General features: G+C 44.7%; 1 protein-coding gene across 1 annotated transcript in view; it reads left to right on the top strand.

Moving 5' to 3' along the window:
- LOC147446881 (DEAD-box ATP-dependent RNA helicase 20-like) overlaps nucleotides 1-27,808 on the top strand; it is a 119,909-nt gene that overhangs the window by 72,928 nt on the left and 19,173 nt on the right. The window contains exons 7-10 of the mRNA XM_086522825.1: nucleotides 23,378-23,458; nucleotides 23,556-23,654; nucleotides 24,278-24,373; nucleotides 24,451-24,582. Of these exons, the coding sequence (XP_086378951.1) occupies nucleotides 23,378-23,458; nucleotides 23,556-23,654; nucleotides 24,278-24,373; nucleotides 24,451-24,582 (408 nt within the window). The remainder of the gene's footprint in view (nucleotides 1-23,377; nucleotides 23,459-23,555; nucleotides 23,655-24,277; nucleotides 24,374-24,450; nucleotides 24,583-27,808) is intronic.

Raw genomic sequence — 27,808 nt, 5'->3', positions numbered from 1 at the left:
GAATTTTTCTTGGCTGATCCTTCCTTGACGCCAGTATTGAATTCACAATCTTCTCCCTTGAGCAAACCATTGCCAGTGTTTTTTACCTCGATGAGGTGCGTCAAAGTAGTGACTTTGGTCTTCGTGCAGTACTTTCTCAATCCTTTGGGTAGGCCACAACAGTATTTTTCAATCTGTTCTGTCAATGGCACAAACCTATAGGAAGTTACTGGAAGTAGAGCTTTCCCAAAACTTCCGATTGTAATCATCCAGATTCTTGCAAGTAACAGCATTAAGCTGGTGCCATTCTGTCATGACATCTGCTTCAAAGTCATCAGATAACCATGCTGCTGCAAAAATCTGCTTGAAGTAAATCCATGTGGACGGAGCTTGCCCTTGAAGCAATCAAGTTGTCCACCATCCTCCCGCATTCCCTGTCAAGAAAGTGGCTACCTTGTGGACCTTTGAAGCCTCTGTAAAGTTTCCCCCTGCAGAGGCCTTGTCAAATTGTTGGAGGAATGAGAGAGCCTTCTTCCTGTCATCAAACCCTGTAAAGGTCGTGAATGTCACACCTTTGCCACCTTCTTTGTACGGAGTTGGCCTCTCCAGCGGCGTTAAGTTGTCATATGGAAGTGACTGAAACATGGGAACACTGTTAGGGTTCATTTGTGTTCCCTGACCGCAATTAAGTTGACTTGGAAATGCCATATTTGGCTGCTGATTTGTAATTCCAGCCATACCAAAATTTGCCTGTGGCATCCCAAATTGGCCCCGAGTGCTTTGAAACCCTGGTAGCATGCCCGTGACACCATACATGGGGTTAGGCATCATTGTTTGAGCACCCCCGAACACTGTTTCTGGCCTGTAAAACTGATTTCCAGGTGCATGACCAGCCATGCTCTGGAATACCGATCCACCTCCAAAATAGCTAGGGTGTACTGAATGTGGTGGGAAGACTTGTTGCAAAGCCTGTAGGTTGCTTCTCTGCCCATTAGAACCAGCTATATGCTGCTGAAAGGTGGCTGGCTGAACTGGTACAGCTTGTTAGATTGGCATTTCATCCACCTGTTCTTGCACCTTAGGCACAGGTTGTGGAGACTGCATGTTCTCCATCAAGTGTACAGTTGTTTCCATTGAGTCTGCAGTTTAAATCACCTGTGCGTGAGGCTTAACAGGCTTTTGAATATGATCGAGTGACCCAACTTGCTGAGACGGAAGAGGAGGTTGCAGAAAGGCTAAAAACCTCAGGTTCTGCATTACCTGTGTGAACATAGCCACAGCAGTAGCCAACTGGGTCTTGAATATATCATCATCCCTCTATGGTGGTCTTGAAGACTCACCCACTTCATGTTTCTGTTGACCCTGCGAAGAGGAAACCTCTTCAGTCACATCATCTGGTCTGTCAGCCATAATTGCAATCTCCTTTGTCTTGATCTATGATCCCCTGTGTCTTCAAGCCCAAACTGACCAAGGCTCACTTCTATGGGAAAAAGTGATTTAATCCCGGCGATGGAATCATGAAACCGGCCTGTTTAATGCAAAAAGGGCGGTAGACCTTAGACTTAAACCTTATTTGCTTTCACCCATTTAATTTTTCGCCCACTTTACCTGTACTTTCAAGACACAACAAAGGGGAAAGGGATACAGGCTGCTAGATTGCACCTGTATGAGAAGACCGACACCAGACTGGCCCCTAAATTAGGCGCCCCTTTCGGTATTTCTTTATTCTTTAACAGAGGGAATAAAAGCTGTGGTTCCCTACAAGCTGCCCCGAACAACCTTGGCTGAATTTCAACTGTTCTGGCCCGATTTCGGCAGCATAACTGTACTAGGATCCTTCAGAGTCAGTATTCCCACGCATTGGATGACTTTCCCGACACATACGGACACTTTGTAAAACCTGGCGAGAATCTGCAGCACGCTGAATTCTCTGTTTTCTGCCCCGAAAATGTGCCAGATCACCTGTACAGCGGTCCCCTCGCGTCCCTGAACCTCTTGGGGGTATTGGGGTCTGTTTAGGGCCAAAACCCTAAACCTGCAAAAATACACAACAGGCTGTAATTCACTGTTTCGGGCTCCGTTTTGCGTGCCGGTCGCATCAAGTCTTTGAGCTCCCGCACCTGTAGGGCTACTTGCCCTTTGAATGGGACGAGATTTCGCACGTGAAAGCTCTCCGAATCACCTGTATCTGCGGTTGATTAGCCGCTAGCTAATCCATTACCTGTGCAAGAGGCTCTTGCCTCGGGAATCGCGCATGAACCCACACAACTGTACATTGGTCAATTGAAAAGCCATAGGGGAGAGAGAGAGCAATGCGTAGCGTGCAGGGCATCACTTCTGGCACCGCACTGTACATAAGAGAGAAGGAAGCACTCCATAGCTCTCAACCTGTGACAGAACGCAAGTGAAGGCCTCTCCCAGCTTAAAATTCAGCGCCCTTTCTTCTTGAAGAGGCAAGTGCACAGAAATGTGCCACTTGGCGCATTTACAAGCATTTTTCCGTTTCGGGTTCGCCGCTTAAAAATATCCTGACCGGTTGCCCAGTTGACTTCTCTGCAGAGTTGTAAAATGTTCCCCTTGTCAGTCCGGAGATAATGACGCGAACACATTTTCAGGTCCCAAAATAGCAGTTCCCGAAATTTTAGGAGATGCTGCCATTGTATCTTTCTAGGTCATCTGACCCCCTTTGTACACTACAGCCACATCCAGAACTGAAATGTAGCATCTGTAGCAAACGATTCCACTTTGGCTAGTCAATGACCCCACTTTGGCTAACCATAGTCCTTGTCCAACCTTAGTGCTCTCTTGCCCTCAGGCCTCGACTCCCTCTGAACAGTTCCACAGTAGCTATGCAATGCAGGGCAGTTAGATTTCCCAAGGGGGTGTTTCCAAAAAGTGAAAATGAATAAATAATAAGAAAGAAATCAACAAAAAGGATAGATAGTAGTCACACGCTGGTGACATACCTCCCTCTTGAAATCTCAAACGTCCTCGTTTGCATCTATGTCGTACATGCTCACAGTCAACACTGGTCCTTTCAACACCTGTCGGCACATGTATGACACATACATGCTCATTGTCAACCCTGGTGTATTCAACACCTTGTCGACACATGTATTGCCTGCGTGTGAACCCTGTCCCAATGACATAGTGGTAGCTTCGCACTCTGCCATTGCTTTGAGTCATCAACTTTCCAATGACAAAATGGTAGCTACGCATTTTGCCACTGTGTTTTAGTACACGTTGGATCCAGTAACACTTTCGAGCATACCCAAACCGACAGTTTAAGAATGCAGTTACACGTGTACCCTTTAATAGAAGCAATTACTGTATCCTTTACAAACTGACAAGAAATACTCACTTCTATAGCACTAACCACACTCTTGGACATTCCGTAAGAGCAATTGCCAAACTGACAATCTGTATAGCTCTAACATTCATGTAATATGTACTTGATGTGAGCTCACTTTAAATACCATGTACATCATTTCTTTCAGAAGCCATTGTCACTCTGACAATCCATGTAGCTTTGAAACTCAAGGGGTCAAGGTAGGTTACAAATCGAAGGCTTCAAGGTAAAGTGATAACACAGTTGGTGACTCTGCAAGTTCACCTTCTTCCATCCACTTATCATCCATTGGTGGATAGTTTCTGAACTTTAAAGCTTACCAAGTAACGCCTAGCTTAGCACTGTACATAAGAGGGAAGGAAGCACTCCATAGCTCTCAACCTGTGACAGAACGCAAGTGAAGGCCTCTCCCAGCTTAAAATTCAGCGCCCTTTCTTCTTGAAGAGGCAAGTGCACAGAAATGTGCCACTTGGCGCATTTACAAGCATTTTCCCGTTTCGGGTTCGCCGCTTAAAAATATCCTGACCGGTTGCCCAGTTGACTTCTCTGCAGAGTTGTAAAATGTTCCCCTTGTCAGTCCGGAGATAATGACGCGAACACATTTTCAGGTCCCAAAATAGCAGTTCCCGAAATTTTAGGAGATGCTGCCATTCTATCTTTCTAAGTCATCTGACCCCCTTTATACACTATAGCCACACCCAGAACAAGATGTAGCCTCTGTAGCAAAGGATTCCACTTTGGCTAGTCAATGATCCCACCTTGGCTAACCATAGTCCTTGTCCAACCTTAGTGCTCTCTTGCCCTCAGGCCTCGACTCCCTCTGAACAGTTCCACAGTAGCTATGCAATGCGGGGCAATTAGATTTCCCAAGGGGTGTTTCCAAAAAGTGAAAATGAATAAATAATAAGAAAGAAATCAACAAAAAGGATAGATAGTAGTCACACGCTGGTGACAGTAGCCGTTGGCTTTCACCCGAAATTCTTTACTTTAGACACACTTAGAGCACTTTGCAAAGAGAACCTGCGTCGGGAATTAACACTTGAATACACACACGGCTCGAAAGCTAGAATGCCCCGAGCAGACGCCGACAACCTGTAGGCCCCAAAATTGACGCCCCTTTCGGTATTTCTTTATTCTTTGAGAGGGAAAATTACAAAGTAAGGTCCTAGGAATTCCTTTACCTGTATCACACTAGATACTACCTGATTTGGCCAAATTTCGGCAGCATAACAACCCCAAAATTTGCGAGATATCAATTCCCCTGCCGGATCTCACTTGCACTGGCGTAAACCCTCTGATTCCTGCCCAAAAATAGTAAATTCAGCTCGCTGTATTTACTGGTTTTTGCCCTGTTTCCAGCCCTAAACAGTCCCCGAACTGTTCTCTGTCAGTGGGGCACGATTCCCAAAGGTTCGAGTGTCCGTTTGGCTGAAAAACAGTCAATTTTCTGCACATAAACAGTGCTGAATTTGCACCTGTACGGTGAAGTTATGACCTTCACCGGTGCCTGCTTTGGAGGAGCAGCTAGCTACCCATGTTCCTGCTCAAGGAGGCTCTTACCTCACTACAAAAGCATGAACCCACACAGCTGTACATCAGTCAAATGAAGAGCCCTCTTGTGGGGCATCACATAACTGCACGTAGGGGAGAGAAAGAGCAGTGTGTAGCGTGCAAGGCATCACTCCTAGCACCACACTGTACATGGGAGGGAAAGAAAGCACTCCATAGCTCTTAACCTTGACTGGTTCTCAATGAGGCATCCTCCCATCATAAATCGAGCGCCCCCTCTTCTGCCCTTAACGTGTAATGCATCGGTGGACAAATAGATGCAAAAAGGGGAAGATTTCCATGGCTGCCAAAACCCGCGTATCGCTGAAAACGTAGCAAAACAGCCCTCTAACATGCATCTGATGCCTTCCAATGCTGAAAATGAGCTCCTTGGACCTAGGTAAAGTCATGGGAAGCCAAAAATGGAGAGAAATGGCTGAAAAGCAGAGTTAACAGCCTTGAAAATTGCTCCAAAAAGTCAGTTACGAGTTCTCTTCTCCCAAACTTGGTAAATCGTCCAAAAAGTGCCACTTGGCACTTATGCATGCAATTTCTCCGCATTGGGCTTCCTGCTTAAAAATCTCTCAACTGGTGCATCAATTGACTTTGCAGCAGAGTAATAAAATGTTCCCTTGTCATTCTGATGCTAATGACGCGAACAGATTTCATGGCCCAAAATAGCAGTTCCCTAAATTTTAGGAGATGCTTCCGCTGGGCTCCCACTGGTCTACTGACTATCTATCCCCATTGGGACCGTATCCAAAAGTGCAATGTGGCCCAACTGTCGGGTATTTTCTGTTGGTGATCCCACCTTGACTTTATGCCTTTATTGAGTTCACTTCCTAGTATCCACCAACTTGCTAAGTCGGACAGGGGGACCTACATGATCTTGAACTGAGCCTAGACATCAACTATCGTTCACATTGGCCATACAATGTCCGACCATTTGCAACTTCAAAAAGAGGGTCTCAAAAATTAAACAAAAATCATTGGAAAGAAACCAACAACTAAGGTTAGCAGTTGCCACGTCCTCGTGACAATTATTATAAAAGGGAGGCCAAGGCCTCATTTACAGTTATCGACCCCCACTGGCAGAGTGCCAGTGGTTAGCCCACGAGGCTAGGAGTGCGCGAGGTCACCTCGAGGAGGTGAGGCCGGGTGGTATGGGACGCTGGGTCTTACAGGTGGACGCCTACGTCCTGGGACGCTGGCCCCAGCACGGGGGCGCTGCCGGATGGTGGCTATGGTCGGGTGGTTCGTCCGACGCGTATCTGTAGGCGGTCTGTGTAGCCGGGAGATCCATCTCCTCGTTCGTTTCATGGTATCAGAGCCGGCTTGGCTACGGGATGGACTGTGTGCACACCTACAGACTGGTTTAAGTCGTATAGTCTTTATTTCATGCAATTTATGATGAATTGGCTATTTAATCAATTGTTTTTCTTCTCATGAGCATGTTTGCAGGTGAAATTTAATGTCTTCTTTGTTGATTTTTTGATCAAATTCAGCAATTCAGCAGGTGAAGTGCAAAATTCAGCATACTGTATTCTTTCACATCTCCCTCTGTCATGCTCCTCTATGTGAAGCGCAGAGAGAGAGAGAGAGAGAGAGAGAGAGAGAGAGAGAGAGAGAGAGAGAGAGAGAGAGAGAGAGGCTCTCCTCTGTGTTACCTCTAAGATGGTTCGAAGTGTGAGAGGATCCTTGCGCAGAGAGATTTATGCCAACGTGGATCCTTTTCCTTCCAGCGTGGATGCTGTGTTGAGCGCTCATCGTGTGTGCGGCATGAATTAACGCGTGCTCTGCTTTATGCTTCCACGCGGCATCTGCAGGGCACACCAGCGCTCGATTTTTTCTGTAGCCTGTGCTGGAGTTTTGTTTTATGCTAGCACTTTCCCTTGGTTTATTTAAATCAAGTGACCACTTTAATATTTTAAAGTGGCCAGGACATTTTGTTTTTTTTAAAGTATTGGTCTAAAACCTGTGACTTAAAAAAAACTCACTTACAGAAACCTGTAGAGCTTACAGAACACTCAATTTTGGCTCTCCCGCTCCTCTCGAAAGCCTACTCTCTCTCATCTGCTCGCACTCCTGCGTTCTCGCCATCACCTGCTCGCCTTCAGACGCTCACGCCGACGCGTGGAGCTCCTCAAACTTCAACTTTTCGCGACTCAAAAGTGCAGAAAAGGCCCGGTTTTGCGTGAAATTTTCAGTTTTTCACGCACTTCGCCATGGATTCCTCCAACTCAGATGTGCAGCGTGACGACGCGGCAGGTAATATCCAAATTCCATTCACTCATGCTCTCTACATATGGATTACAACTACTTTGCAGAGTTTCGACCAGCGTGTTACCGCTCTGGAAAACGCGAACGTTCAGACGAACATTCCCTCGGCCTCTCTTGAAGGGTTCGTGCAGGGGCTCAGTTCCCGACTCTCTACTCTCGAAAATATGGCTCAGTTGACGATTGCACGTATTTCCGAGGGCGAAAATCATCTCCAGCAATTGCGGATGCAGATTGCTGCTTTTAGGTGTTCGCAGGGTGGTCCGACTGCCACAATTCCGTACAAAACTACAAATTTCTTAGGTGAAGAGAAGGAGTGTACGGAACTGGCTGTAAATAACTGGCTGCACCAGTGGACCACATACTTTGATCTCCATGGGGAGCATGACGAACGGAGGATTCAGACGATTCCTCTCTATTTGCGCAGTAAGGCGCTTCCCTGGTGGCGCAACATGACAGAGAAGCCTACAACGTGGGCTGATTTTTGTGTGAAATTCAAGAGGGATTTTGCTAAGATGGACCCTTTGAAAGCTTATGCTAAACTGTAGAGTCCTTAGATGAAAACTCTGTCTTTTGATAAATATACGACAGCTTTCAAAGAGGCGCTCACCTTCTGCACGGTGGACTCTACGCACGCTGTGCACATGTATCTGCTGGGACTACATGAGGATTACCGTTGGGACTTAATCAAAGACAAAGCCTCGACTGATGTCGAGGATGCAGTGGCAAAGGCCAGGACGTTCCATTTAATAAATGGATCAAATTATGAGAAGAAAAGAAGTGCAGACCATCAATCTGGTGAGGGTGCTTCGAGGAAGCGACCCCGATTCCAACATAAGTCCAAATCACCGCCGAGATCTTCTCAAGAGAAGAAGAAAGCCAGAAATGCTTCAATTACTGATGTTGTGAAGAAGGGGGCTTGCTTCGGATGTGGCCAGACGGGTCACCAAATCAAGGATTGCCCCAAAAAGAAGAAGACACAGAAACCGCAAGGTCGTCCTTCGATTCAGATTCACGAGATCTGAGATAACTCTGATGTCATTCAAGTTGAAATCCATCATGTAGCGCAGAGTTCATGCACTAACTGTACTTTTAGCACCAAAGTGTTTGATAAGCATGATCTTCTTCGTTTCCCCAGGAAGATCAATGGTCACGACGTGACCGTACTCCTTGATAATGGAAGCTCACACAATTTTGTGGATGCAAAATTGGTGCAGAAACTGAGCCTGCGTACGTGGGACAATGACCATGAGTATCACGTGAAGATGGCTCGTGGGCGGACGTGGGACAATGACCATGAGTATCACATGAAGATGGCTCGTGGCGTGGATACGGATATATGGAATCTGATGGTTCCAGACTTGTCGCTCGAGCTGGCTGATTACAAAGAGAACTTGGGTTTCCACATCATGCGCTTGGACAGAGCAGATGTTATTTTAGGAATTCCATGGTTTTATGATAAACAAGACTCATTGTATATAGACTATGTACATCACTCTCTTACTATGTACATCACTCTCTTGTTTTTGTTAAGCAGAACATGCCTCATGTATCTGTGTCGCTTTGTAATCAGAAGTCTGTAAATAATGGTTTTGCAATAAAAGTTGTTACTGCTTTGGAAATGTATAAAGAAATAAAGTCTTCTGATGTTGACTTTTATCAATGTGTACCGTCTGCTTGGCTTGATTGCTTGGTACTTCTGTCACTGAATTTCGTAACAATGTTTCATCTTACTCTGTTGAACTTGGGGATTCCGACGAATCCAACCTTATCCGAGAAATCATGACTGATTTCGAGGATGTTTTTCCTGATGATCTACCTCCTGGCTTGCCGCCTTTGAGAGGAGTAGATCATGGCATTGAGTTGGTGGCTGGTAGTCAGCCCTTCTCAAAGCAACCCTATCGGTTTAGTAAAACGGAGGAGGACGAGATTCGGCGACAACTAAAGGATTACCTCGACAGGGGTTTTGTTCGGCCTAGCAAATCCCGGTGAGGAGCGCCAGTGCTACTTTCTCGAACGAAGGATAACACTATGCGCTTTTGCGTGGATTACAAGGGCTTGAATAAGCTCACTGTCAAGAACAAGTATCTGCTCGCGGCTCTTGCGTATAGACGATCTCATAGATGGGCTCCATGGAGCGTTGTATTTTACGAAGATAGACCTGCGGTCAGGCTATCATCAGATACGGATCAAACTGGAAGATATTCCTAAGACAGGCTTCCATACGTGTTATGGTCACTACGAGTTTTTGGTCTTGCCTTTTGGTTTGACCAATGCTCCGGCTACGTTTCAGCAGATGATGAATGATCTGCTGAGACCATTTTTAAGCAACTTCGTTGTTGTATTTCTCGATGATATCTTGATCTACAGCCGAAGTTTGTCTGAGCACTTAGCGCACATACGCGTTGCTCTCGAAGTATTGAGAACTGAGAAGCTTTACGCTAAGGTTTCTAAGTGTGAATTCTTTAGGAAAGAGCTTCTGTATTTGGATCATATCATTACTCGCGATGGAATTCGCGTTTACCCTGAAAAATTGGATAAAGTGCGAAATTGGCCCATTTTGAAGAATGTACGCCAAGTGAAGTCCTTTTTAGGCTTTACTGGATTCTTTCGCAAGTTTATTAGGGAATATATTAAAGTTGCTGCTCCGCTTACGCAACTTTTAAAAGGAGGGTGAAAGGTCCGAAGACTTCGGGTCCTCATCGTAAAGGTAATCCCCCTGTTGTCTGGAATGAGCTTCTCGACGAGAGCTTTCGGACACTAAAGCACTTGGTGACTATTGCGCCAATATTACACATTGTGGATCCTAGCAAACCGTTTGTGGTTGAAACGGATGCTAGTGATTATGCTATTGGTGCGACATTATGCCAGGATGGACGTCCTGTTGCGTTTGAAAGTAAGAAGCTTTCTGACGTTGAGATGCGTTATCCAACATATGAAAAGGAGCTTTACGCCGTGGTCCACGCCTTGAGGAAATGACGGCACTACTTGTATGGCTCTATGTTTGTTGCATGGACAGATCATCATTCCTTGCGCTATGTCTGTGATCAAGGTGATCTCAGAGGCCAAAAGGCTAGATAGGTTGAGCTTATGCAAGAGTTTGACTTTGAGATCCGTTATAGAAAAGGATCCAGCAATCGAGTTGCGGATGCGCTCAGCAGGATTCCTGAGGTTAATGCCTTGTCTATGGATGAAATCTCGACGGATTTCTATTTCTCTCTCCGAGGGCTATGTCGTTCCGATGGCCATTTTGGCAAGATATGGAACGAGGTTGAAGCGGGGCATGATCGCATACACGCTTGGGTGGTCCGGAGACCCAAGTGAGTCGTGCTGGAGAGATGAGACAGCAACAATATTCCATTAGAGGTGGACTATTGTTCAGAAATGGTAAAGTCTGCGTGCCCGAAATTGATGAGATTCGACAAAGGATTTTGTGCGAATGCCACGATGTTCCTAGCGCTGGGCACCTAGGCATCCAGAGAACTTTGGCTTTTGTCAAGCGATATTTCTATTGGCCAAGGATGCGCTCTTACATAGAGAGCTATGTGAAAAGATGCGCTCAGTGTCAGGTCAATAAGGCAAAGCGCCTTAGAAAAGCTGGCCTGCTACACCCATTGGAAATCCCAGATGCCAAGTGGCAAAGTATTTCCATTGACTTCATTGTTGGGTTGCCAAATACTAGTCGGGGCAATGACGCTATTTGGGTTGTGGTCGATAGACTCACAAAAATGGCGAAGTTTATACCAACTAAGTCGACAGTAAAAAGCCATGAGTTCGTGGTTTTATTTGTCGATCAGCTTTATAAGCTGTATGGTCTACCAGAGGATATCGTCAGTGAAGATACTAAGTCACTGACCGATTTTGGCGAGATGTGTTTGCTCATCTTCAGACGAAGTTGAATATGTCGTCTTTTGACCATCCTGAGTCCGACGGACAAACTGAGAGGATGAATCAGACGTTAGAGGACATGTTGAGAGCCTATGTCTCTCATAGGCAATCTGATTGGGAAAGGTATCTTCCACAATTAGAGTTTGCCTATAATAGTAGCAAGCATTCTGCTACTGGATTTAGCCCGTTCATGTTGATGTATGGATTTGAGCCTAAATCTCCAATTGCTATTGGCTTAGAGAAAGTCAAGGAACGCCAAGCTCGTGATTTCCTGTATGACATGCAGGAAATGCTCGAATTGGCTAAGGATAGTATAAGAACAGCTCGTGATCGAGTCACTACTTATGTTGAATCTTGATCAAAAGAGATCTCCAAGGACTCTAGATGTGGGACTATGGGTCTATTTGAAGATACCCAAGGATTCCAAGACTATGCGAACAAGAAAGCATTATAAGCTTTCAGCTAGATATTGTGGTCCGTTCTTGATCACAAAGAAAATTGGCCAAGTTGCCTACAAACTGGCTCTTCCTTCGGATGTTAGTGTACATCCAGTGTTTCATGTCAGCCGCCTTAAAGTAAAATTGGGCGAGGCCAACGTTGTTTTGCTCATCGAGGAAAATGTATGGCAAGATATGCGAACTGAATATATTCCTCGAGAACCAGAAGCAGTTTTAGATCATCATACCCGTCATTCGCGCCAAAAGGCTTATGACGAGTATTTAATTAAATGGAAGGGTCAATTTGAAAGGTTTGCTACTTGGGAACCTGTTAGAGCTTTGAAGACTCAGTATCCCCACTTCATTGATGAGGACATCAATGGTTCTTAAGGGGGGAAGTATGTTATGTCCCGCTCACAGGAGAGGGTATCTAGCCCAGATGCCGTCGGGATGGGCGTCCAGTGTCCGGGCGGAAGTAGTGTGAACCCGGCCAGTGTGGCCGGCCATTATTATAAAAGGGAGGCCAAAGCCTCATTTACAGTTATCGACCCCCACTGGCAGAGCGCCAGTGGTTAGCCCACGAGGCTAGGAGTGCGCGAGGTCACCTTGAGGAGGTGAGGCTGGGTGGTATGGGACGCCGGGTGTAACAAACTGCAGATGTGTCAAAGCCTAAAGAATGGAGCCAACTTACAGATGTGGCCGAGGGGCCTAAACCCTGATTTCTGCCAGACACCCTAACTGCCTATACCCTAATTTCTAATGAAACCCTAATTTTGGAAAACCTTTACCCTAAAACCTACAAATCCTAATTTTGGAAACCCTAACCCTAAAATGTGCAAACCCTAATTCTAGAAACCCTAAGAAGAACAAGTAACAGAAAAAGAAGTCCTACCAACTTATGGAGACCCCGTCCGATGGGGCCCCAAGTGACATAAAGGCATTAAAAATAAAACAGAACACACTCAAAAGACTTTGCACATCAAAATATGATGATGTGTCACCTGTACGGACGTTCCGGAATTCGCGGTGGATTTTTAGGGAAATCCCGAAATTTTAGTAAAGTGATTTTTTGGGGTCAACTTTTCATATTTGATGCTTCTAGGCTTTGGGCCTTTAAATAGGAGCCTTGGGGGCCCTCCCTGGCACTCTTCAGCACGCAGAACGCAGAGGAGGTGCTCCCCGACTGTTGTACTTTGCGAATCAACAGTAATATAAAGAAATACCGAAAGGGGCGTACTCTCTGGGGTGGAATTCCGCCACTCCATGTCGCGTGTCGTCTCTCTCTCTCTCTCTCTCTCTCAGTTCAGTTGTTATTGAACAGCTGTTATTGAAGTGTTGAAAGTCTGTTCAGTCTGTTCTTTTCTATTGGCACGTGGTGCCCGCCTTGTGACAGTGGTATCAGAGCATCAGGCGTGTGCTTTTCTGAAAGCATACCGGTCCTACAAAAGAGCAGACAGAGCAAACCGCTCATGTCTTACAAGGCATAAGCCATTAAGATCACTTGCAAAAGAAGGATCCAAGATTTGTTTCGAGTCACTGTTTTTCTCATAGGCAGGCCATGCAGATGTAGATAGCTACCAAGCAGCATACTCCAAGTACTTGGCAAGTTTTCAAGAAAAATTTTGCCCGAAGTTATATGGTTTCTGACATCTTCCTGCGGAGTGCAACTTCTGGCAGAGTGGGGTATCTTGAAATGCTTGCCATGGAAACCCTAGCAGATTATATCTTGAAATTTCTGAGTGGATGTCTCTTCACGAGTAGATAACCTTGGAGATCCAGTGCGATTGCAATCTTGGGACTACCATCGCTGCCAACGAAAACACTGTTTTGTCCAAGAGCTGATGGACCATGCTGTTCTCGGCTACGACCTTATGGAATGAACCTAACCCTAATTTTTGGTGCAGGTTTCAGGATGGAAAGTCAGTCGACTTTTCGAGCTCGACTGATGTCGAGATTGCTTTTTAAGTTTGAGTTGTGTTTGATCTTGTTTGATGATCCTGTTTGGAATTTGTTTGAAATGGATGGTATCTGTTTTGAACCTGTGTTGGTGCCGATTTGAATTGTTTGACTCTAGTTTGATATTGGTTTCAATGATTGGTGATTTTACTCTCGGGTGGAGAAGTGTGAAATTCTGTTTTGGTATTGTTTGAACCTCGGAACGACGCAGGCTGATGCTTGGGGAGCGTTTGGTTGTATGCTTGTAAAATAATTGTTGTTGTGACTCCCGGCCCGAACCTGGATGGTTATGCGGGAGGAGTATTAAGAAGTCTGAGCAGTGGTTACTCTCAGCACCTTCAAACGACGCAGGCTGTGGTCTGGGGGGCGTTTGGTTGTAAACGGCCTCTATATCTCCGGGCCCGGACCTTTTTAGGTTATGCGGGAGGAGTGATGAGGGAGTCGTTGAATATCTCCCGACCCGGACCTTGTTAGGTTATGCGGGAGGAGTGTTCAACGGCGGATTTATGTTTCTATGTCTTGTAACATGCAGACGTAAGCATTTGTGTTGCATTGTGATGTGCCAACCACTGAATATTTCTAATTGGATGAGATTGGCTGGGTATGTAATTTTAGTGCATCAAGACACCCGTGGAAGATCAGTACGGTCTGGGTGTGATGGCTAATTTCACTACGCCGGAATATCAAGAGTTCCGATTTGGACGAAAGGAGAAGCTAACTCCTTGATCAAAACAACCGAAAGGAGAAGCTAACTCCTTGATCAAACAACCGAAAGGAGAAGCTAACTCCTTGATCAAAAGAGCAGAAGGGAGAAGCTAACTCCTTAATAAAAAGAGCAAACTGATTGTCCCTCGGAATGTCCCTCAGAATGACCCTCGAAAAATTTTGAGCTAACTTGAGTTGATTTGCAGATATGCTGTAATCGCGGACGATTACTCTCTTTCAAGAAGGGGAGATGTAACAAACTGCTGACGTGTCAAAGCCTAAAGAATGGAGCCAACTTACATGCGTGACGAGGGGCCTAAGCCCTAATTTCTGTCAGACACCCTAACTGCCTAAATCCTAATTGCTAATGAAACCCTAATTTTGGAAATCCTAACCCTAAAACCTGCAAACCCTAATTCTAAAAATCCTAACCCTAAAAACTGCAAACCCTAATTCTAGAAACCCTAAGAAGAACAAGTAACAGAAAAAGAAGTCCTACCAACTTATGGGGATCCCGTCCGATGGGGCCCCAAGTGACATAAAGGCATTAAAAATAAAGCAGAACACACTCAAAAGACTTTGCACATCAAAATATGATGATGTGGCACCTGTACGGACGTTCCGGAATTCGCTGCGAATTTTTAGGGAAATTCCGAAATTTTAAGAAAGTGATTTTTTGGGGTTTGCTTTTCATATTTGATGCTTCTAGGCTTTGGGCCTTTAAATAGGAGCCTTGGGGGCCCTCTCTGGCACTCTTCAGCGCGCAGATTGCAGAGGAGGTGCTTCCTAGCGAATCAGCACAAATATAAAGAAGTACCGAAAGGGGCGCCAATGTTTGGGGCCAATACTCTCTGGGGTGGAATTCCGCCACTTCGTGTCGCGTGTCGTCTCTCTCTCTCTCTCTCTCTCTCTGTTCAGTTGTTATTGAAGTGTTGAAAGTCTGTTCAGTCTGTTCTTTTCTATTGGCACGTGGTGCCCGTCTTGTGACTCATGGTCTTACAGGTACAGTCGGACGTTGGCCCCAGCACGGGGGAGCTGTCGGACGGTGGCTATGGTCGGGTGGTTCCTCCGACGCGTATCTGTAGGCGGTCTGTGTAGCCGGGAGATCCATCTCCTCGTTCGTTCGTTGTTGAATTTAACTAGGAACCGCCTTCTTACTTTACCCTTATTCTTTGTGTCCTTATGTGCCAAAATCTGTTCAGGAACAAGGATCTCCTCGTTTTCTTCCACTTCGGGTTGCTCATCGGGCTCCCCATCATCAGGCACATCACCTTTGAAAGGTTTCAAGAGACTCACATGAAATGCATTGTGCATCCTTCACGTGTTAGGCAGTTTCAGTCGGAAGGAGACATCATTTATCTTTTCACAGATTTGGAAAGGTCCATAGTATCGCATACTAAGCTTTGGAAAAAGCCTCTCCTTTCCCTTTTTCTTTCTCAGGCGTGCCTTCTCAAAACATAAGAGCGCCCAATCATCCTCCTTCAATTTCAAATCGTGACGATGGCGATCCGCTGCCTTTTTCTGTTGTTCTTGAGATTTTTGCAAAGCCTCGCTGACTTTGGCAAAAGCCATATCTAAGTCGCGCGTGTATTCATCCGCTTCAAAAATCTTGTCTTTCGTGCTTAGGAAGGATGGAACCTTCGCAGCACCTTGAACAATCTCAAAGGGTGCCTTCCCCGTCGAAGAGTGTATCGTGTTGTTGTAGGCAAATTTCACCAAAGGTAGATACTTTTTCCATTGAGTCTTCTGATCCGAGATATAAGACTTCAATAAATCTAAAACCACTGATTTGGCAATCTCAAATGGCCCGTCAGTCTGCGGATGGAAAGATGACAAGAACTGCAACCGCGTGCCAACGTTCTTCCAAATTGCCTTCCAAAACAAGCTCGTAAATCTGGGGTCCCTGTCGGAGACAATTGTCATAGGCATGCCATGTAATCTGAAAATCTGGGCCACAAACAATCTCACTAAGTCATTCGGCTTGACTGTTTTCTTCATTGGAATGAAATGAGTTTGCTTGCTAAATTTGTCAATAACAGTTCAGATACCATCGTGACCACTCTGTGTTCTCAAGAGACAAAAAATGAAATCCATTGCAATACTTTCCCAAGGGCGGGTGGGTATGGGCAAAGGCTGTAACAATCCCTGTGCTTTATGCCTGTCAAACTTGACCTTCTGGCATACCAAGCACCTGCGCACAAACTCGTCCATATCCTTCTTGAGTCTCGGCCAAAAGAAGTATCTCTCTACCCCTTTCATGGTGGTAGCAATGCCGCGATGACCCGTAAAATGCGGACAGTGGCATTCAGTCATAACCTTTTTCCTCAACGGCTGTGTAAAGCACATCATGGTTTTCCTCATCAAGTAGCCAACCCGAATGGAATATCCCGCTACTGTCTCCCCAACCCGTATCCGTGTGAAAACGTTTGCAAAATCTAGATCTGTGGCATATTGGTCGACCATATCCTCGAAGCTCCTATGATGTATCACGGAAATAGCTAGAACCAATGGCTTTCGAGACAAAGCATCTGCCACCAAATTTCTTTGTCCTTGAACATAGACAATCTGGAAGTTAAACTGTGACAAGATGTTTGCCCACCGCATCTGCTTTTCCGATAGCTGCATTTGTGACAAGAGGTAGCGCAAACTCTGATGGTTTGTAAAGACAGTAAAATCCGCTCCGACTAGGTAATGCTGCCACTGAGTAAGAGCATGGATAACCGCCAAAAGCTCTTTCTCATAAATCTGTGCTGTCAATTGCTGCCTTGAAAACAATCGGCTCTCGTAAACAATGACATGGCCTTCTTGCATTAAGACCGCACCCAGACTACGACCACAAGCATCACAATATACTTCAAATGACTTGTGCAAGTCCGGCAAACTCAACATTGGTCCCGTAGTCAATTTCTTTTTCAAAGTTTCAAAGATGGTCACCTCTGGGGGTCTCCACGAGAAAGGGACTCCTTTCTGTGTCAAGATATGCAAAGGGGAAGCAACCTATGCAAACTTTCGAATGAACCGCTTGTAGTACGAACACAATCCCAAGAAGCTTCTAACTCCATGGACATTCTTTAAATTGGCCCAATCACGGATAGTCTCTATCTTGGCCGGATCCATTTGCACTCCCGCTACTGAGACAATGTGTCCCAAAAAGTGTATCGTTGGTAGGATAAATTCACTTTTCTTCGCATTAATCACTAACTTGTGATCTCGTAATGCCTGAAAGACCTGAAGCAGATGATCTCTATGTTCTGCCTCATTCTTGGAAAAAACAATGATATCGTCAAAGAAAGTGCCAACAAATAGCTTGTACTCTCAAAAAATCCTGTCCATCATCCGGTTAAATGTCACAGGAGCATTGGTTAAGCCAAAAGGCATCACCAAAAACTCAAATAACCCAAGTCGTCCGAAAGGCTGTCTTGTAGACGTCTCCCAGCGCGATTCAGATCTGATGATATCCACTTTTCAAGTCGATCCTGCTAAAGCACGAGGATCCATGAAGTAAGTTAAGTATATCATCGATTCTAGGATTCGGAAATCTGTTCTTGATGGTGATTTTGTTGAGAGCTCTATAATCGATGCACATTCTCCAAGATCTGTCTTTCTTCCAAACCAACAACACTGGAGAGCAATATGGTGAAGTACTAGGTTGGACAAGACCCTTTTCCAAGAGGTCTTTCACTTGGTTCATAATCTCTTCGTTCTGGGCTCGGCTCACACGGTAAGGTGGCCGGCTCGGTGGTGTGCTTCTAGGTATCAGATCAATGGTATGATCTTCAGGTCGAGCAGGTGGTAACTCGCCTGGCAGATCCTCTGAGAAGCAATCGGCGTGAGAGTGGAGAAAATCTTGGCGTTCTTTATCAAGTTTAGACATATTCGTCCTATCCGCATCACTCAATTCTTTCATAAATATCGAGTAAACAAACAGATTGTATTTCATTAACTTTGAAATGGCCGAAGCCGATACAATAGGGATAGACTCGCCCTTAAGTTTAATGTCAATTACAATGGTTCTGCCCTTCTTTGTGGTCAATGTTGCGTTCCTCGCCCGATAGTCGACCACGGCATTGTTCTAGTGGTACCAACCAGGGAATTCCCAAGAGGACATCACAACCTTCCAAAGGCATTATGTAAAAGGCCTCATGCCCCAAATTCTCCTGACAATGCAACCGAAGTTTGCCAATGACAGGTGTAATGGCTACGTCCCTGCGGGGTCCCGCTAGAACTTCCTCCGCAAGTGGTTCCATCCAATTCTAGAGCAGCGCCGCCAATTCCGGTAAAATGAAGTTGGCCTTGGCTCCTCCATCAAAGAAGATCAGGGCTTCTTGGTCTTTTACTTTGCCCCAAGCTCGGCAAAGTTCTGTACTCTCGTCCAATGTACTGGTATCGGCACCCACACAATCTGGAACTAGTCCTGTTTTCATCTTGCCTTTTCTTCCACGTTCCTCAACTGCTCTCGATCTCTCGGGCCTTTCGTCGTCCTTGTTCTATTTTTTCTGTGCCTTTTTAGGGTGCTTTGCGGAGATATGTCCAGTTTCCCCGCATCCAAAGCGCTTCCCTTCCTTGATGAAGCGAGCCCGCTCTTGAGGAGTAAGCTTGGGTCGTGCATCCTTCTTTTCTAGGTTGCTCTTCCTCTTTCTACTTTCATTCGTCGAAGTCTGTTCGGCTCTTTGTGTCATGATCTCATCGGTGGGGTAGGTCAAACTGCTAGAGTGAATGGTAAAACCCCGTTTCGCATGACTCATCAACTCCTGAATAGAAGCTGACTTTTGTTCCAAGCAGTGATCTTGGATCTCTGTAGGTAGACCCAAGGTAAACCGCTCAATTTGTTCCTTGAACGAGATCTTCTTGAATGAAGAGGCGGGGAGAACAGAGCTCCAGAGTCTCTCGCAATAAGCGTCCACTGTATCCTTCTTGGTCATTGGAAGATGGTTCCAAGCAGTTCGTATATCACGTTCTTACTCTCGAGTCAGCCAAGAAGAAATAAAAAGCCTCTTAAATTTCAGCCATTTAACTGACGCAGTCTCGCTTAATAGAAGCGTGGACCACCAAGTTCGAGCATTCCCCTAAAGTAAGAGACAACTCTCCGAATCTTAGAGTGCTCTGAGTAGCGTCCTCCCGCGAAAGCGATGTCAAATTGCTGTACAAAAGACAAAGCCTTCGAAGCATCTCTATAACCAGAAAACGTGTCAAATTTAATTGACAATCTACCTTCCTTAAACTCTCGAACTTTCTTGCTTTCGTCTTCCAGAAAGTCACTGGTTGGCTTTATAAAAATTCTTCTTCTTTGCATAAAAGCTGCTGTGATCCGAGTCCGAACTAGACGAGTCCTCTGTAGAACTGTCACTCACTCGGCGAGATTTAGACTTCTTTGTCTTTTTCTTGCCCTTTCCGAAGCGTTGCTTCTTGCTTCGCTTTTTGCCTTTTCGGTCTTCTTGGCTCGAGTCAGATGAGCTAGAACTATCAGAAGAAGAAGGACTGGGTACTCCTTCAAATTGAACACGCTTCTTCTGTTTCTTTGCCTTTACAAATGTCGACTGACGACCTAAATAGCCCCGGAAGTCAGTGCCTTTCTTCTACTTTTTGCCGTGCTTTTTGGCTTTGTTTTGCGCGTCAAAAAGCTGAGCAATTCGTGCATCAACCACCTCTTCTAATTCTTTCTCTGTATACTTCTTGGGAGTAGGAGGTTTCTTGAGAGCGGGTTTTTGGGGTGGTTCTGTGGTTTTCTGCCACTGTGTGTGCACCTCCTCCAAAGAGGTCGTCCTCATATATTTTGCCATTTTCGGGTATTTGGCAAAATTAAGCATCATCTTTGTTGCATCGCCGATCAATTGACAACGCTCCATCTCTCGACGCTCCGTCTGAGTAGGCCGAGGCGGGCCATACTCCTTGCCTGAATCTTCATTGTGACCCCTTCCCGCATGTTCGGATGCAGAGGGAGTCGATTGATCTTTGCCTGAAGCCATAGGTGCTACGGAAAATAGAATAAAATTTAGGGATCGGATTTCCCGTAGGAGAGAAATCGGCCGTGCTCTGATACCACTATGATAGACTTGGACACTCCAAGTCAAGAATCTACTGCGACAACACCAAATAACCACTTCAAAACGGTTCACAGTTCACAATTTATTCGACACTTGCCCGACGGAGTTCCGTGCCTAGAGATATTGGCCCCAAAGACTGGCGCCCCTTTCGGTATTTCTTTTTCTATTAATCTGAGTCCAAAGTACAAGAGTGCGGGTAGGCGCTCACACTCAGACTCTGCGTCCAGATGCTCTGAGTTGTGAGTGGCCTACCCACTTATTTGAAGAGTACAAGGGATGCCAAAAGCAGAGCCCAAAAGCTGAAAATCAAAAGCCCCAAAAATAAAGCAAAGGCTCTTTCTCTCTCTTGCTTGTCAAATAAAGCAAGTCCAAAAAGCTGTCCATAAAAATAGCTTTTAATATAAAGCAGAAGAGCTGTCTCTCAAGCTTGCGTAGAAAAAGCAAGTCTCTCTCTCTCTCTCTCTCCCCCCCCCCCACTCTCAATTGCGTAGCCAAAAAGCTGCCAAAAGCTAAGCGCTGATTGCGTCGGAAATCACGACTGCTGCCACGTGTCATGCTCTCCGCAGTTTGAGGGATCCGTACAGCCTGCAGCCACGTCATCTTTTCTTTCCGCCAAGGACTGTCCCATACCAAGGGAGGGGGTGTGTGTTAGGATTTGCCACGTCACCATTTTGTGACACTTGGAGAGTCTGAAAGGTTGCAATCTCTGATTGTTCCCAAGTAAAAGGAACCTTTTTCTGAATCAACATATGCAAAGGAGAAGCTATTTGTGCAAATTTTTGAATGAACCGTTGATAATAGAAGCAGAAACCCAAAAAGCTTCGAACTTCAAGAACATTAATGAACTTGGGTTAATCACAAATGGTCTCAACTTTGGCCGAGTCCATCTTCACACCTTTTGTTGAGACGATGTGTCCTAGAAAGTGTATCCCTCTCACAAGAAAAACTCGCTCTTTTTCGCATTTACAACCAGTTTATGTTGCGGCAGTTTTTGTAAAACTCGTAAGAGATGGTGTCTTTGCGTTGCCTCACTCTTGGAGAGGACGAGGATGTCGTCAAAGAAAGTGCCCACAAATGATCGATACTCTTTGAAACATGCGGTGGATGTAGCTGAAGCATTTGTATAGCCAAATGGCATCACCAAATATTATACAAACTCAAAAGTCGTCCTGAAAGCTGTCTTGTAGACTTCTCTAGGAGCAATTCGGATCTGATGATAACCACTGTTCAGATTAATACGGCAAGTGGAACCCTGAAATTTGTGGAGTATATCATCGATCCTTGGAATGGAGAATTAGTTCTGGTTCATTATTTTTCATTTTGGGCTCGGCTAGGTCGGTAAGATGGCCGGTTGGGTGGTGTACTATCGAAAAGCAAATCAATCGTATGATCCTTCGGATGAGCAACAGGTAACTCCCCTGGAGGCTGGTAAGCTTTCAGAGAAAACAGTCAGCCTGAGCTTGCATAAATTCTTGTCGTTCCTTGTCGAGGTCAGACATATTTGACCTTTGATCATCATTCAGTTCTTTCAAAAAGACTGGATTTCATCAAGTGGACGGACTTGCCTTTCAGTTATACATCAAGTACAATCTCTTTTGCCCTTCTCATTCTTCAGGATGGCTTTCCTTGCCCTATAATTGACCACGACACTGCTCTTGGGGAACCAATGGATTCCTTTGAGGACGTCACACCCTTCCAAAGGCATGATTTAAATGTCCTTGTGCCCTAAATACCCTTGACAATGCAAACGTAGTTTGCCAAGGACAGGTCCGACGCCTCTAGAATAGCCTCGGCCGATGGCCGCATTTCCTCGGGCGTAATTCCAACTTGGCCTTGGCTTCTCCATCAAAGAAGATAAGGGCTTCTTGGTCTAGCACTTTGCCCCATGCTTTGCAAAGTTCGGTACTTTTGTCTATCTGATTAGGGGCGGTCCTCACAAAGTCTTGCATCAGTCCTGCTTTCGTCTTTCCTTTTTTTCCGCGCTCTTCAGCCGCTCTCAAATTCCCTGGCTTGTGTTCTTGTGGTCCTTTGGTTCTTCTTTTCAAGAATTTTGTCCAGCTCTTGCTGCGAGTACAGGTTTCGCTTTTCTGCACTCATCTGTCCTTTTAGCTTTCCTTTTGACCTGAGAAGAGAATCAATGACCTCTGCCATCTCGAGTAAATCTCATCAATCGGGTAATTCTTCGGGTGTTTCACAAATCTTGGGTCTCCAGGGTACTTGATCAATCTTTTCACACGTGTCAAATTGCAGGAGACGTTTGTACTCTGCTTTGGCAAATTTTTCCGCCAAGAATTTGTCCAAATCTTCATTCTTTTCTTCATTTCTCGCACCCGATCCACAAGCACTAAATCCAAAAGCATTCGCTCTCAAAAGCAAGCGTCGGGGACTCCCAAAAGCAGCCTACGTAATTTTCGGAAATCCGTACAAGCTGCCACGTGAGCACATCAATGCAATTTACAGAAAATCCGTACAGTCTTGCCACGTCACCATCTAGCGCGTTTTTCAGGCGTCCGTACAGCCTCCTACGTCAACAACCAGTGCTAAGGTCTTTTGTTTCTTTCTTATGTTTCCTGGGCCCCATCGGATGGGACCCCTTAAGTTGGAATTACTTATAAAATCATTTTATCTGTCAAGGATTGTCAGAGTGGTCATACCACGTCATCACTTTGTGACATAATTCTTGTATAGGCCCCAAATAGTGGGCCAAAAATATATAGAAAATATATTTGTGAAGCTCTCGATCAGAGCTACATGGTGGAAATGGTCCGGAGGTGATGTTTGGGCATCAACCCCAACAAGGATGTCCTAAGTAAGTAGATTGGATGTCCTAAGTAAGTGGATAAAATAATTTTGTTAAGAAATGTAGGATGTCCTAAGTAATAATTTTGTCCCGAGTAGGATGTCTTTAGTAAGTGGATCAAATAATTTTGTTAAGAAATGTTTTTTGTACATTATTAAAGAAATGCAAGAACTTCTCTGAAGGGGTGTGTTTTTCACTGTTATGATTAGCTTGCATACTTTAATTGTTGCTATCATTGTAAGTTTTGGTTATCTGAGATTGCTATTGGTTTGTGTGCTACCTTACTTTGAAGTTGAAGAAGCTTCTTGAGAATACATGGTCTAAGTCTCTATTGCTTTTTAATTGCCATTGAAAGAGGTGTTTGCCTCCTTACTGAGTCATTTTGACTTTGTAGGTTATGAAAAACTTACCGAAAAAGCATCAAACACTTCTTTTTAGTGCAACTATGCCTGAAGAGATCGAAGCACTAGCTCAGGTACTTTGCAGCTTGCCAACAAAACTCTAAGAAATCATGCCATTTTAAAAGTAAAATTTATTCTTATGGAACGTGTTTTTGTGGAGCGGATTTGCAGGAGTATTTGAGTGACCCTATACGAGTGAAGGTTGGAAAAGTTAGCAGCCCAACAGCAAATGTATCACAAAGTCTAAACAAAGTTACCGATGAAGAAAAGGTAAAGCCGGTAATTTGTCATTTACAATATCTGCTATTTTACAATGCTGATATGACGTGTTAGCTATATACTGTATTTGTATCAAAATTGCTACGTCATAAAATTATTTCTATCAAAGCTGTAAATGTTGAAATAACAAAGGGAATTCGGAACTGCAGCTTGTGCTTTTGAAAAGATTGATTGATGTATTGTGTGCCAAATTTTTGGTGGTCTAAACGTGTGGTGACTTGTTCTGATTGATTCGAGGTCATAGGTTTTTGTCGGCAGAGAGATTATTGGTTCTTCTCTGAGTGAAGGGAGAGCTATGGAAGTGTTAAATGTGGGCCAAGTTAGAGCAATTAAGCTTGTCATAATTTAAAACTAAGTTTCTGTAACGCTACCCAACTTTGCATAGCTTTATTTGAAAAGCCAATGTCTATGGATCACGTCAATTATGCACTGTTCAGGTAGTATCTTCAAGAGTGGTTGTGTACAGTGGAGTAGCTGAAATTTTTTATTTCACTTCAGGAAATGTGGGGCTCATAGAAGCTATTAAGAATGAACGAGAGCTAGTTTTTCAAATTTGAAAGAAATGCCGGTCTTTTCTTTTTCTTGTTGCAATAAAAACGGTACATTGTGTGTAGGTGGACCATCTGTTAGCACTCCTTGTTGAAGAATCGAGTCAAGCAGAAAGAGCAGGACATCCGTCACCACTCACTATTGTCTTCGTTGAACGAAAGGTATCCTAAACTTTCATTTTTCTTCTGATTCATTGTGTGAGTACTCGCTTAAATTTTTTTTCGCTTTGTCTTTGTAGACAAGATGTGATGAAATTTCGGATGCATTGGTGGCACAAGGCCTTAAGGCTGCTGCTTTACATGGTGGCAGGAGTCAATCAGAACGAGAATCAGCATTACATGATTTCAGAAAAGGAAGCATTTCAATCCTGGTATGGATAATATAGCTTAGTGCTACTAAATTGCTCATTTTTATCACAAGCTACTAGATTTAGATCGTATCTTTCAATTCTTAAGCATGCAACTCATAGGGCTTGGCTATGCAAACACAATCTTTCTTGAAATTATTTTGATCCCTGTTCAATTGAGCCTAAACTCTAAGAAGAATAAGTAACAGAAGAAGAAGTCCTACCAACTTATGGGGACCCCGTCCGATGGGGCCCCAAGTGACATAAAGGATTAAAATAAAGCAGGACCCGCACACACACACAAACTGATGATGTGGCAGATTTTCAAAAATTGCACTGACATGATGACATGGTAGGCTGTACGGATTTCCGCGTTATGCGTTGACTGCTGTACGGATTTCCGCGATTTACGTTGATAGCTTTTTGGCATTGCTTTTGGACCAGAAGCTTTTGAGTTTGAAGGCTTTTCATGTAAAACTGCTTTTGGGACCTAGGGCCTTTAAATATGAGGCTAGGGCTCATTCTTTGGCATGCTTCCTGGAGAAGGTGCAGAGTCTGGAGTACCGGCTTGTACTGTGTTGCTGCAATATAAAGAAATACCGAAAGGGGCGCCAAGGTTTGGGGCCAATACTCTCTCGGGTGGAATTCCACCACTTCGTGTCGCGCGTCTCTCTCTCTCTCTCAGTTCAGTTGTTATTGAAGTGCTAACAGTTTGTTCAGTGTGTTCTTTTCTATTGGCACGTGGTGCCCGTCTTGTGACAATGGTATCAGAGCATCACGCGTGTGCTTTTCTGGAAGCATACTGGTCCCACCAAAGAGCAGACAGAGCAAGATTGCACTTCCAAAGTTTCTTCACCGCTCATGTCTTACAGGGCATAAGCCATAAAGAACCCAAGACTTGGAATTCATGGTTTCAACAGAATATTTGTAGTTTCTGCTCAACGAACTTCACGACATTCTTTCGCGGCATCCTCAGCAGAATCTTTCGATGCTGCAAAGTTTTCAACAATTTTTGAACTACATGTTACAACCGCTGATGCCATGTCCTAGGTGATACCTTCCCCTCCGGCATCAGAAAGTACGAGAGCTTCCAACCGGCAACCTTCTCAGCCGTCTGTTCCGATCGGGGGAGTTATCAGGAATATGGTACACCCATCTGACCTTGATCCAGTGTAATCGCCTTTGCCACCGCCATTGCCCCCCCCACCACCACCACCGCCACCAAACTACAATGGCTGGAGCCCATATGGATACCCTTATTATCCATACAAGGGATATACACCTAACCAACCCAAAGATTTCAAAGATGGCGGCACGACAGTGAAATTTTCACTTTTTCCGGGGTGAAAGATCGCAAGAAAGCATTGTACTTCCTATAGCAATTTGACAACATCTATGCTTTAGGGAGAACTATACAGAAGAATCCAAGATTTCTTGAGCAGTGGGATTTCTTAAAGATAATGCTATGCAATGGTGGAGTCCAATCGCGACACAACTGCATGCTCCAAGGACCTGGCAAGCTTTCAAGACAGTTTTTGCACGTAGTTACATGACTTCTATGTTTGAAGTCTGGATTTTGGCAGAGTGGGGCAACTTGAAAATACTTGCCACTGAAACCATGGACAAATGTAACCAAAGGTTTCTCGACGTGTACGGGCCTTGCTTGCTTTATTTTATTAATAAAAGGGTTGGTCACTTTAAAGTGACCGGCCACTTTATAAAATAAAGTGTGAACCTGTTCAAACTTTAAAAACTCACTCAGTTAGTTAAAATAATGCTACACGGACACATTCCAGGCGTCCCCGGATGCAGGACACGACATAGATGCAATGCAGACACAGACTCCTCGCGGGAAAACATCTGTCCTCCCGCGATCGTTCCTCCTTTTCGTAAAAAGCTTCATTGAACCCATCTTTATTCTTGTGCTTGCGTTCTTACGCGTATTTTCTTACTCAGTTCGGATTTCCTTCTTAGCCTACGGGATGCCCCCTTACTGATGCACCCGTCACCCATCATGTGATGCATCACGGGCACTCGTAACCCGGCCCTTGCCACCGAACTTACGGAAACTCCTTCGCGATGTTTACCGTCACCCATCAAATGACACATCAGAGTTTGTCCGTTCTTGATGGCAGTTCCTGTAGCTACAATCCTTTAACAGTTCTTAGTGCACATAATAAAATATCCTAAAAAAAAGATTAATCATTAAAAAATAAGGCAATAGTCCAATTAGCAACATCCCTCTGGCTTCTAAACAGTTGACCTCAATTATAGTGCTTGGACATATACCTCCAGTATCTCGGGATAAGCTGCTAATTCCTCCTGCGTCATCCACTGAGCATCTAGATTCGAATAGTTCTTAAACTTAACCAAATACTTCCGTGTTATCTTTCCGGATTTGAGAGACCGCTCCTGATGACTTACTATCTGCTGCGGTTGGAGTATTTCTTCTGTTTCCTCAACCTCAGGAGGTTCCTCAGCACTAGGCTGGCTTGGGGGCGGTCCCACATACGGCCGGAGTAAACTGACATGGAAAGCATTATGGATCTTCCAATTAGGCGGTAGCTCTAATCGGAAAGTGACATCATTCACTCGCTCAGTGATCTTAAACGGCCCATAATAACGGGTAGAAAGTTTTACCACTTTCCCCTTATGAGACGCTTGTTTCTTAAGTCTTGCCTTCTCAAACTTGAGTAAGACTAACTGTTTGACTGTTAAGTCTAGATTCCTTCTGTGCTTGTCTGCAGCTTTCTTATGCTTTTCTTGAGAGCGTAGAATAGCTCTCCTAACTTGCCCGTAGGCGGTGTCCAAATCCCGGACAAATTCATCTGCTGCAAAGATCTTATCCTTAGTGAAAAGGATGGGTGGAAGCAAAGGCTTACCATAAAGAATCTCAAAAGGTGCTTTCCCCGTCGATGAGTGTATGATATTGTTATACGCATACTCGACAAGAGGCAAATATTTCTCCCAGTCAGATTGCCGGTCTGACACATAAGCTTTTAACATATCCAATACTGTGGAATTGGCTATCTCACTTTGCCCGTCCGTTTGAGGATGGTAGGCAGATGTAAAATTCAGCTTTGTACCAAGATTATCCATTAGGGCACGCCAAAAATTTCCTGTCATGCGAGGATCTCGATCACTCACAATAGTCTTAGGCATTCCATGATGCTTAAAGATATGTGCTAGAAAGACCCTAGCCATATGATCTGCTTTGATCGTTTTCTTGACTGGTATAAAGTGTGCTTGC

The sequence above is a fragment of the Adiantum capillus-veneris genome, chromosome 11, assembly GCF_014529385.1.
Source record: "Adiantum capillus-veneris isolate H3 chromosome 11, ASM1452938v2, whole genome shotgun sequence".
Lineage (NCBI taxonomy): Eukaryota > Viridiplantae > Streptophyta > Polypodiopsida > Polypodiales > Pteridaceae > Adiantum > Adiantum capillus-veneris.
The sequence above is the reverse complement of the archived record's forward strand: the minus strand, read 5'-3'. Positions and strand labels throughout refer to the sequence as shown.